Source organism: Theobroma cacao, chromosome 4 (genome assembly GCF_053813885.1).
Source record: "Theobroma cacao isolate CCN51 chromosome 4, ASM5381388v1, whole genome shotgun sequence".
Taxonomy (NCBI): domain Eukaryota; kingdom Viridiplantae; phylum Streptophyta; class Magnoliopsida; order Malvales; family Malvaceae; genus Theobroma; species Theobroma cacao.
Window position 1 is genome coordinate 20292501 of NC_142642.1, and position 11845 is coordinate 20304345.

The window sequence follows — 11845 nt, forward strand, 5'->3', positions numbered from 1 at the left end:
GAAGAGTAAGACGTGAAGGTTCTTACATATATGAGGAATTTATGCCGACTGGAGGAACAGATGTCAAGGTTTTGCATTTTGGTGTTCAATTTTTGTTGTAAATTTATTATTCTTCGATTTAGTAATTATATGAAACTCGTTCTTTTCTAGTTGCAAAACATTTTGCACTCAATAACATATGCTTTACATTTAACTGTGTTTGAATAGGAGGAGAGTGGAGGGACATATTTGTATCAGGGGTAGCCTCACATGTGCTGTTTGCCTGTTTCTATGAATTTTAGTACTCTTAGTTCAGTTATTAAATGTTGCATAATTAGGCATTGGTTTTTGTGTTGGAAAGAAACAGCTATTCTATTTGCAGGCCACACATTGGGTTCTTATGTTCTTGCTGGAAGGTTTTTTTTGTTTTTTTAAGGTTTTGTTATAACTTTGAAGCATTAGCCAATATTGTTGCCTATTTGGTGCTTCTCTCCTTGCAAGTTTGCCTGATCATTTTGTCAAATGAATGTAGGTCTATACTGTTGGCCCTGAGTATGCACATGCTGAGGCTAGGAAGTCTCCTGTTGTTGATGGTGTTGTTATGAGAAATCCTGATGGCAAAGAAGTAAGTATTTGGTAATATATGATGCAAAGGATGTTTACTACTTCTCTTTGATGTATGCACATTTGTACATGTTCAGAAATCTCAGTATTTGATCCTTGCTGTTTCTTGTCGATCACTTATTTCTTTGGCAATGCTTGATTGCCATGCAACCTATTGTCCCTTTGTTTTTCAGTGTTTTGGCTTGTGGAAGGATATTTTGTCTGTGGACAGTTAGCATATAGTTTCAAGTCAAACCTATGTGGAGAAATTTTTATCATCTTTGAGAGTTCAAATGGATGATGAAACCACATTTATTTAGTTAAACAAATATCAAGAGAATGCGTCAGTTGGATTGTGTTATATGAAAGACATTAAATTCCGGTCGTCAGGTGAAAATTTTTGAATGTCACAGTATAAATACGATAACTATCAAAGAAAGTAATCTTAAACTAAGTGCTCTATGATGCAGATATAGCTCAAGATGTTTTAATCATGTGCAATGATTTAAATCAATTGCCCTTATCTTTAAGGTTCTGCAGGGTGAAAAGGGCCTATTAACTACATGGTTAAATCAATAGTTTAGCAGAAAATTATATGTAAAAAGGCAGTGGAGCAGGACTCAAATTATTTGCTTGCATTTGTGGCTGATCACTTATCATTAATTGCTCACTGAAAAGTAATGGAAAGCTTGATTAATTATAATTGATGTAACATATAGTACCGGTACATTATCAGCTAGCTATGGAATATTTCTTTTTTACTACCATTACTGATTCAGTGCAATTAGTCTATTAGACATTAAGGGAGGAATATATGATGTTTGAAATATATCCTTGTAACCTAATTTGACAGGTTAGGTATCCTGTGTTGCTGACTCCTAATGAGAAGCAAATGGCAAGGGTAGTTTGCATCGCATTTAGGCAAGCGGTATGTCAAGTGAATCTTTTTTGCAGCAGATGTCTTAGTGTTTGATAATTATGGCCGTGTATTTTCTGCTATATCTCCTGGAAACTACTTGTATTTGTTTTTGTTTGTTCTAGCCACTTTGGCTATTTGTCTTCTCATTCTCTCTTGATCCTTTGACACATGAATTTCGCTAGAATAGTGTGCTTATAGTAATTCTTTTTACACTGAGAGCGTCTCTTTTGGGGAAAAGTTTGATCACAAGCTCATAGTAGCTTCTTGAGATATTATTTGCACTTATTGCATTTTCATATATTTTACTGTCTCTTAGATTTTCTTTTTCTATCTTTTTCTTTGGTAGTTCCATTTCCAATTAAGTATTATGTAATGGGAATCAAAGATATGTTTACATGTTGAAGTTAATATCAATTTGATTCATGAAGAATGGTTTCATGCAATTGTAGAAAAACATATTTATGCATTTTGGAGGTTGTGTATATGATGTTGCAGTGAAAACTGCACCTGTCACCACTGTTTCTTATTGAATGAGCACAAAAAGATAGGGTTTATTAAGAATTTTGTGCTTCCTTGATGTTGATAGAAATACTTAATCGATATTATTTTTCTCCATTTTTAATGGTTTATAGGGCATGTCCATTTAATATTCAGTTTTGTTGCTTGCAGGTTTGTGGGTTTGATCTTTTGCGTTCTGAGGGGCGTTCATATGTTTGTGATGTGAATGGATGGAGTTTTGTGAAAAACTCTCACAAGTAATGCTAATTGGATTCCCTTTAGTCTTGTTATATTTATGGCATTGTTCGTATGGATATTTTTCATCTGACTATGCTACATATTGTCTTGGATGAACTATTGAAATCATAGATTTTGTTAAAGTTCTTTGGCCTCATCATTAATTAATTTAATTTAATTACCCTTACGTCACGTATCATGGACAGAGAGGAGTAAGAGAAAAAAGAATCTCATGTGTGCATAGTGCCCCTATATATAATGATATCTTTAAGTGCTTAATGTTGTTGTTCTATCTTCTTCTCCTTTTGTCCATTCTCTGTGTGTGCTTTTGTGTGTCTCCAATGGAATTGAGCAATTTCTAGGAAGGTAACAGTAATACCTTTTTATAAAAGTTGTCTTTCTTTCTCTCCTTATCTTCTATGTAGTGGACTAAAAATTTTATTTAAAGCTTAAATGGTCATTTCATTTTTACATTCTCTTAGTTAATTTCTTAGAGGGCTGGTGGTTTAGTTGATTGTTTATTTTTCCTCTGTTCACATTCTCTCTTGTTTATATGTTGTGAAAAGTCTTACACTCTCTTTTGCAATACAGGTATTATGATGATGCTGCTTGTGTCTTGAGGAAGATGTTTTTAGATGCAAAAGCACCTCATCTGTCCTCAGCAATACCACCAACCTTACCGTGGAAAGTAAATGAACCAGTCCAGCCTTCTGAGGGACTTACTCGTCAAGGAAGTGGAATTATTGGCACATTTGGGCAGTCTGAGGAGCTACGTTGTGTTATAGTGGTTATTCGCCAGTATGTTGCTACATTTTTTATGCTGTTCTTCCTTTGTTTGTTAGATTCTCTGCTTTTCATTAATAATTCTATCCTCTATGGGCAGTGGTGATAGAACTCCCAAGCAGAAGGTGAAATTGAAGGTTACTGAGGAAAAGCTGCTAAACTTGATGCTAAAGTACAATGGGGGACGACCCAGATCTGAGGTGATTATTTTCACTTTATTATTTTTATTCTACAGCTAAATTATAATGTCTAAGCACCTATTCGTTTTTTTTTTCACATTTTCAGACAAAACTTAAAAGTGCCGTTCAATTGCAAGATTTGTTGGATGCCACAAGAATGCTTGTACCCCGTTCCAGGTAGCGCTTATAGCAAAACACTTTCAAATGACCCCCTCCCTAAAACTCAGAACATTAAAAGGAATGAAAAGAAAAGTTTGTAATGATGATTTGTTGCCAGACAGGAAGAGGTGTTGCAACAAATTTAGTAGGATAGGAATTGGGGCTGCTTCAAATGAGGAAAAAATATGGCTATACTATGGGCATGAACTAGTGATTTTATGGTTTAATTGGATGGGAGAAGGTAATTATTGGGTGTTTGTTGGATTAAAAGGGGAAAGACACGATTTTGAGGGCTGAAGCAAACAAAAGGAAATAAATTTAGCTGCCGTCTGGTATGAGGGCTTTCTTTACTAATTTATTTTAACTCTTTTTGCAAGGGGGAGGCGGTTTGTGAGTGAGGAGGGGTGTTTACAACGTAAAGAAAAATCTGCATATGCTTTTTTATTTGTTTATAAGTAAAGTATATAATCAGTTGGAACTTTTGAATTTATTTAAAGATCAATAATGATTTGTGTTGATTATTTGTATGATATAGACCAGGCCGTGGAAGTGACAGTGAAGCAGAAGATCTTGAGCATGCTGAAAAGCTTCGCCAAGTTAAAGCAGTACTTGAGGAGGTTATCTGTATTATCTTGAAATCACTTGCTTTTTCACTCTACTAGCTGTAGTACATTCATTTTATTGTTCTAGTTACTTTGCTCTTGAGCAGACCTCTGTGTTGTGGACATAGAAGTTCTTGATTGCTCATTCCTCCTTTATCATAAATGTGTCATTTCTTTATATATATACATATATATGAATATGTATACATATACATGTTTATATATACATATACATATGTGTATATATACATATATGTATATGTATATATACACATACATATGTCTATATATATATATATATATATATATATATATATATATGTATATGTGTGTGTGTATAATATGGCTTCTTGTCACATGGTAAATGCTTTGGTTTACAGGGCGGACACTTTTCTGGTATTTATAGAAAGGTGCAACTAAAGCCTCTTAAGTGGGTTAAAGTTCCAAAAAGTAATGGTGAAGGTGAAGAAGAATGGCCTGTTGAAGCACTAATGGTTCTTAAATACGGGGGTGTTCTTACACATGCTGGGAGGAAGCAGGTAATAATTATGAACCTCTCATGCATGCATTCATATATTTCTAGTTTAAGTGCTTCATATTCAAGTACTCTTCAGGACAATCTATAAAGAGACCACTTTTCACTTTAGAAGTCAAATTATCTCATAATTAAGAAAATTATTTGAATTTGAATTTAAAGTGAGGATAGTATTGGAAAGTTAAAATGAGGAGGGTTTACCGAATTTAAAGTGGACATTCATTTTAAGACATCTAAGATTGGAATCAAAGAAATTCCTTTTGGGCAGAGGGATAAATATTAAATCAAATATCTGTTAGTTCTTTTGTTCTAACGTACTTAATATTTACCTTTTTAACCTTTCCTCTAGTTTCCTTTGTCTTCTTTCTTTGATAATTTTTGTTCCTCGTATCCATGCAGGCAGAAGAGCTGGGTAGATACTTTCGAAATAATATGTATCCAGGTCAGAACAATAGATCCGTTTACCTTTGGTTGTAAAGCCTGTGTGGCAGGAATGTGCTCATTATAGATATGTAGTATTTGCTTAAATTTAGGTCCTAAACAAGTCCAACTTTAATGAAATTGATAACATATTTTCTCTTAAGTTAATCTTGACTTCTCTTGACATTTATGTTATAAGTTCCAGGTAGGTTAAATATTGATGCATTCAGAAGTATCTTGCTTTTTCTTCATTAATTTTTGTAAAATTACAGGTGAAGGTACTGGCCTGCTTCGCCTTCATAGTACATATCGTCATGACCTGAAAATTTACAGCTCTGATGAGGGCCGTGTTCAGGTATGCCTTAAGTCATGAATAAAGCAGTATATATTATTTGATGTTCTTATTATTCTCAAAATCTATTGATATTTCCTGTTTGTGCTTCAATTCTTTTGAGCTCAGTTGCTATATACTTATCATCATTGGCATTTGGCATGATTAATAGGTTTATAAATTAAATAATTTGACAGATGTCTGCAGCTGCTTTTGCTAAAGGCCTGCTTGACCTTGAAGGGCAGTTAACACCAATCCTGGTTTGTAATGTCTCCTCACAAGTGCATTCTGCTTTTTTACATTGAATTTGCTTGACTGAGTTGGTTATTTTTTAAGGTCTCCCTTGTTAGCAAGGACTCCTCTATGTTGGATGGACTTGACAATGCCAGCAGTGAGATGGAAGAAGCCAAGGTTTGTATCTCCTCTATGTTGGATGGGCTTGACAATGCCAGCAGTTAACAGATTACAAGCTGTTTTTGTATCATATGACATGAGAGTAAACTAGAATTCTTGGCTTGGTAAATGATTTGATTTATCCATTCATTGGTTTATGTTTTAAAAGTTCGGCTACAGAATGTAGTCTGCTGCATAACTTGATTATTTAAGTATGGTTAGAATGAAAGGAGAGCTTTGAACAGGCTTCTTTATGATCTTGAATAAGCTGGATATAATCTGCAGAATCAATTAAGTTTCCTCATGGATCCACGAGAAAATTTTCAACCTTGCATGAATCTATCGATTATTTGTTCTTTACTAAAAACTTGATGTTATATTGAGAACTAAGAGAACAGTGCAATATATCTTCCTTGTAATGTGGATGACCAAGATATAGACTTTCTCAATCATTAGAGGCACAAAATGATTTGATAGTAAGAGGAAGCATGGGAAATTTAATGTAGATGTTGGAATTTTGAAGGTAGGGAAACTTTTCAAGCACTCAGTGTCTCATTTTTTTCTTACTGCCTTTAAAAGAGCATGGCTTCTGACAAGAAAAGAATGAGCAAGCTTTTCTAGGTTTCATGAAGTCAATTTAAAGTGAGGAATGTAACTGGGATTGATTGAAGCCCTAAGATTGTTAATGCTATTGATGGTAATGTGTTTTATGTCCTTTATGCATGTCTTTTAAAATTGGGTTTAAGAATCTGTAAAAGAATTGCTCCACCTAAAAACTTTTAAACCATTAGGTGAGGAGCTGAGGGTCCAATTGTGGGTTTCGTACTTTCTTTAACTAACATGCTCCTTCTTGTGCAAGTCCATCAGACTGAAAGCATGTGCAAAAGCACAGACCCATCACATACATGAGTTGAAATGTAATTCAATATAATAAGTGCAGCTAGCATTGAAACTCTGAATCACTTGATTAAAGAGGCTTTGATTTCAAGAACAACTTAACCTAAAATCTTAAGCTCTTAGGTGTGTGCTTACTAATGTGTTTATATTTCTATGGACATGTTATTTAGTTGTGTGGTTCTTCGTTATCACCTTCTACAACATCATATTATGTATAGTTAAACATAAGACTTGAAGCAGATTGTTCTCCATTTGTTGATACCATAAATTACCGCCCCACCTTCCCCCTAGTGCAGTGTAAAAGGATAAAAATGGATGATCATGCAAAGTGGTTAAACATTTTTACATGTTTAACAATCTGCAACTCTTTTCAGTTCTGCTTTAGACTTTCTCTCTGAACTTTGCAGGCTAGGCTGAATGAAATTATAACTTCTGGTGCAAAGACAATTTATAGAAATGGAACATCCGAATGCCCTTGGATGACTGATGGAGCTGGATTGCCCACAAATGCTTCTGAACTCCTACCCAACCTGGTAATTTCATTGTATTAAGTAAATATGTAAAATTGTAGTGACTCCTTTCCTCCCTTTGTTCCTAGTTCTAGTTCATTTCTAAGTTTTTTGAATAGGGGAGGAAACAAGATTGATTTGCCGATAATGGCCATTTTTCACTTTCCCCTTTTTCATTTTGTACCTTATATATATAGGTAACTTTGACTAAGAAGGTTACAGAACAAGTCAGACTACTTGCCAAGGATGAAGATGAAAATCTTACAGAGACAAGCCCATATGATGTGATTCCCGCTTATGACCAAGCAAAAGCTCTTGGTAAGACAAATATTGACATTGATCGTATTGCTGCTGGATTACCTTGTGGTAGCGAAGGTTTCCTCTTGATGTATGCTCGGTGGAGAAAACTTGAAAGAGATTTGTATAATGAACGTAAAGTGTAAGTATCTACCATTTCTTCCTTGTCACACTTGAGCTGCAGGTGTCTGATAATTATGGTGCTTTTGTTATATTTCTTTTCCTGTACATCGTATGAGGAGCATTATCCATTTTTAAGCTACTTCAAAGTTTACATTTAGGATCTTGAAAATGTAATTATAGCTTAATAAGTACTTTTAGCATTTTGGTTTTTTTTTTTTTTTTTTGTGGGAAGGGGGGGGGGGGGGGGGGGTGTTGAGTTATTTTAATTTGTGGCTGTGATTTAGAGTTATGGGCAGTGTTCTTATAAAGTATTGGATTCACTGACATTTTATTCTCCTGCAGACGGTTTGACATAACTCAAATTCCTGATGTTTATGACTCCTGCAAGTGAGTAACTATTTCGTACTATTAATGAAATTTGTTGGAAAGTAGTACTAAATGCACAACAAATTTATAATTCAGAAAGCATATGTATAGAAATATTCTTTGTTCCTGGTTTATGAATTTATCTTTGCCTCCACTTTTTCTTTCTCAAAACTCCATTTCCTTCTTATTTATTCTTTAATTTATCCCTTTGAAGCTGTTAACAGAAAATTGAGAATTGTTTATTGATTTATTTCAAGGAGATTGTTGCATGGTTTTAATTGCATTCCAACACACACATCAAAAGTTGAAGTGAACATGTCTTTGGATTTAGGAAAATGACCCATCAATGATGATGGTGTGGGCTGATTGAGGGGCTGGGGATTGCATCTCACCATGGTATTTCGGTTGAACAATTTCTCTTTTTAAAGGAGATTGCTGTTTAAGTTATATTTTGCATCTCTTTGGATTATTGGAAATAATACATCACCAAAAATGATCTGGGGTAGTGAGGGGTTTGGTGAAGCATCTTGCTGTACTGTAATATATGCATGGTACCACAGCATAATTTTAATGTTTCATAACAACCTATTATGCAAATTCTAAAACTCAAGCATTTCGCCTTGTCTTGACTATAAAATGTTAAAACATCCATAAATATAGAAATTTGTTGGCTCTTAAAAGTTAAAATGCTTCTCCTTTTCCTTCTGAATGCTTATGTACCTTCAATTAACCTGCTTTGTGACAGATATGATCTTCTGCATAATGCTCATCTTAATCTGGAAGGTTTGGATGGGCTCTTCAAGGTTGCCCAGGTACAAACATCTTTTCACCATAGAGAAATAATGTTGATCTTTCATACATGCTCTATTAGCAGTTCTTCTCTATTTAATCTTAGCCTGCTATACTTAACTTTGATCTGCAACCTCTTTGTCTACATTGTCTTATTTGCTTCTTTTGATGACTATATCTTATTGCTTTTTAAATTGGCTTCTCCCCTTACTGTGAGTAAATGCCTTCATAGTGAAAAGTAACAATTTTTTAGTGTTGGTTTCCAAGAAAACGGAATAGGCTTCTCAAAGCACTTGCTTGCTATGTTGCTTATTGACCACTATCACTTTTTGTCCTAATCGGCCTGACTAGTCTGTGTATTGTTGTTGCAGCTTCTTGCAGATGGTGTCATCCCAAATGAATATGGAATCAATCCAAAGCAAAAGCTAAAAATTGGTTCAAAGGTAATTCCTTGCTCTGAGGGTTCTTTCATTTGACCTTATTTAGTAACCTGCAGCATGCCTCATTCAATTAGAAAGGTTTTGAACAAAATCTCTTAGCATATTTACTGAATGACCAAATGAGTCAATGTCTAAAAAGGTAAATGTGGATGCAGTACTCAATTTATTAAGGTTAAAAAAGTCTTCACAAGGCTACTGGTTCCCCCTTCTACACTGTACATTTGCAACCTTTATCATTGCAAATGAAGTACTTTCAATGTTGATGCGTGATTAAGCATATCCTGATTTTTATTATGTTGCCTTAGATTGCGCGGCGTTTGTTGGGTAAAATTTTGATTGATCTGAGGAATACTCGTGAGGAAGCCCTTAATGTTGCTGAGTTAAAGAGTAATCAAGACAAATGCTCAAAATCAATCAAGATTGAAAAGGAAGATAAAGATTTTCCACCAAAGCTTTTCATCAAGACTGATGACACGAGAAGGTCTAGCACTACAAGTGAAATGTCGATGGATCAAGATGATGATGATGATAAAGAGACCAAATACCGTTTGGACCCAAAGTCAGTCAATAAACCTTTCAAGTCATGCTTTATTCTCTAAATTTTACTTTATCATCTTATATTTACTAATTTTCAATCAGGTATGCAAATGTCAAGACACCTGAGCGCCATGTGCGAACACGCCTTTACTTCACATCAGTAAGAGCAAATCATGAAAGAAATAAGCTAAACTTTCTCTTTCTATCATTCAACTAGGACTTTTGTTTGTTATTTACCATTTAGCATTGCCCATCAACATTGACAACTTCCAAATTTGTAAAGATAATTGATTTGCTATATGTTTACTTACAATGATTTTGTTAAATTAATTTGGCAATAATGCGTCTGACAGGAATCTCATATCCATTCCCTCATGAATGTACTTCGTTACTGTAACCTGGATGAATCCCTTCAGGGAGAAGCTAGTCTCGTTTGCCAGACAGCTTTGGAGCGTTTGTACAAAACGAAGGAGCTGGACTACATGAGTTACATTGTGATAAGGATGTTTGAGAACACAGAGGTAGGTGCCTTTTATATATATTTATATATTATTGAAGTATCTGTCTGAAGATAGGAACATGATCATGATTATTTCTTGATCTTCCCTCAGATAGTATGTGGTTCACCTTTAAATTATTGTTAGAGTTCTCTTCCTGAGCTTAAGTTATGTATGGAATTGAAATTACAGGTAGCTTTGGAAGACCCAAGAAGGTTCCGTATTGAGTTGACGTTTAGCCGTGGTGCAGATTTATCCCCACTGGAGGTAATACCATCAGAGGAAAACCCTCATGGAAATTATCAAAATTGGAAGTTAATATCAAACCTCATCGTGCAAACCTGAAATGTTATGCCTTAAATATTTATCAATTTTATTTAGGTATTTCCCATTTTATGTGTTTCCTGTTGGGTTCATGAAACTACAATAAATCGAATATGCTTCATTAAGTATTTGAAGATTCTGTTGACCAATTGGGAGCTTGTCATGGGTTTAGATTGGCACCAGCAGTTGTCTGAATGTGTGACCTAGAAACATTCTAATGTATTTTGTGACCTGCAAAAATTGGTTCATCCATCATGGCAGGATATATCCATGATCCATAATGCCATCAGCATTGATTTCTGCTAAATTGAATTTGTTGCCTTGCAAATATGTCTTTGATACAATGGACATCAGCAAATATTAAGATTTAATTGGTTTGATTTCATTGAAGAATTGAACAACTGGTGTGAGCATTATTTACCCAGTTTTCTCTTTTGCTCGACAGATGAACGACAGCAAGGCCACGTCATTGCACCAGGAGCATACACTGCCAATAATGGGTCCAGAAAGGCTTCAAGAAGTGGGATCCTATCTTACATTAGAGAAAATGGAAAAGATGATTCGCCCATTTGCAATGCCAGCAGAAGACTTCCCTCCTCCATCCACCCCTGCTGGATTTTCAGGCTACTTTGCCAAGAGTGCATCGGTGCTTGAGCGTCTGGTAAATCTTTGGCCTTTCCATAAGAATGCTCATACAAATGGAAAGTAACAAGTGGCATGCTTATTTTTAATTTAAAAACTTGTTTTCTGCCCATTATTTTGTTTTTTTTACCTGCATCTTGCTATTTGTTTACCTCTGGTTATTCTAACAGCCAAGAGAGGTATTGAGCTCCCTTCATCTCATGAGTAGTATGTTTTTTTCCAACAACAGAAGCATGTTGCGGAAAGATGTTTAAAATTGTAAATTTTGGTTTTGTTTCTGTGATTAGTGCAATTTGCAAAATTGATCAAAGAGCTTGCATTGAGGATGATTCTCCAAGATAACATTACTTTAGGTTGATGATGCATAAGAGAAAGATTTGGAGTCTATGGTAATCCTTTTCATGAATGATTGATTGAGCATGACCCCCACGATGGGGAATATTCGTCTTCTGTACAGGTCCTTTGGTGTTGGATTTTTTTGTTTCCATGTCAATCCGATGCAAAAACAAACAAAGGTTACCTATTTGCATCGTAACATCGACGGCCCCACGAGTCTCTTTGATAAAGTTAACAAATAGTTTAGCAGTGCTGAATACTATTAAACAGTATATCAAAGAGACTCGTAGCTTTTGGTTCCAGATGAGTTTTGGTTGAGTAAAAAATTTTGCATGGAAAAGCATGAGACTCTTTTTCTGTTCTTTTTAAAACTCTTTTCCTTTTGTTTGCTTTCTAGAGAAGATAACATCTGTCTCTCTGTTGGTCTCTTTCAGTTTCTTGAAAGATTAC

At 34.9% G+C, this 11845-nt stretch overlaps 1 protein-coding gene across 2 annotated transcripts in view; it reads left to right on the forward strand.

The window, feature by feature from the left end:
* Nucleotides 1–11382, forward strand: part of LOC18601431 (inositol hexakisphosphate and diphosphoinositol-pentakisphosphate kinase VIP2) — a 16589-nt gene extending 5207 nt beyond the window's left edge. For both annotated transcript variants that reach the window (XM_018120047.2, XM_018120048.2), the window contains exons 8-30: nt 1–68; nt 512–604; nt 1436–1510; nt 2171–2256; nt 2828–3034; nt 3120–3219; nt 3305–3375; nt 3893–3974; nt 4340–4498; nt 4894–4936; nt 5187–5269; nt 5443–5505; nt 5582–5656; nt 6943–7068; nt 7242–7483; nt 7807–7851; nt 8576–8642; nt 8991–9062; nt 9365–9618; nt 9699–9756; nt 9950–10117; nt 10286–10360; nt 10863–11382. The exon at nt 1–68 is cut by the window's left edge and continues 37 nt beyond it. In XM_018120047.2, the coding sequence (XP_017975536.1) occupies nt 1–68; nt 512–604; nt 1436–1510; nt 2171–2256; nt 2828–3034; nt 3120–3219; nt 3305–3375; nt 3893–3974; nt 4340–4498; nt 4894–4936; nt 5187–5269; nt 5443–5505; nt 5582–5656; nt 6943–7068; nt 7242–7483; nt 7807–7851; nt 8576–8642; nt 8991–9062; nt 9365–9618; nt 9699–9756; nt 9950–10117; nt 10286–10360; nt 10863–11126 (2576 nt within the window). In that variant the 3' untranslated portion in view covers nt 11127–11382. The remainder of the gene's footprint in view (nt 69–511; nt 605–1435; nt 1511–2170; nt 2257–2827; nt 3035–3119; nt 3220–3304; nt 3376–3892; nt 3975–4339; nt 4499–4893; nt 4937–5186; nt 5270–5442; nt 5506–5581; nt 5657–6942; nt 7069–7241; nt 7484–7806; nt 7852–8575; nt 8643–8990; nt 9063–9364; nt 9619–9698; nt 9757–9949; nt 10118–10285; nt 10361–10862) is intronic.
* Nucleotides 11383–11845: the final 463 nt, after the last annotated feature.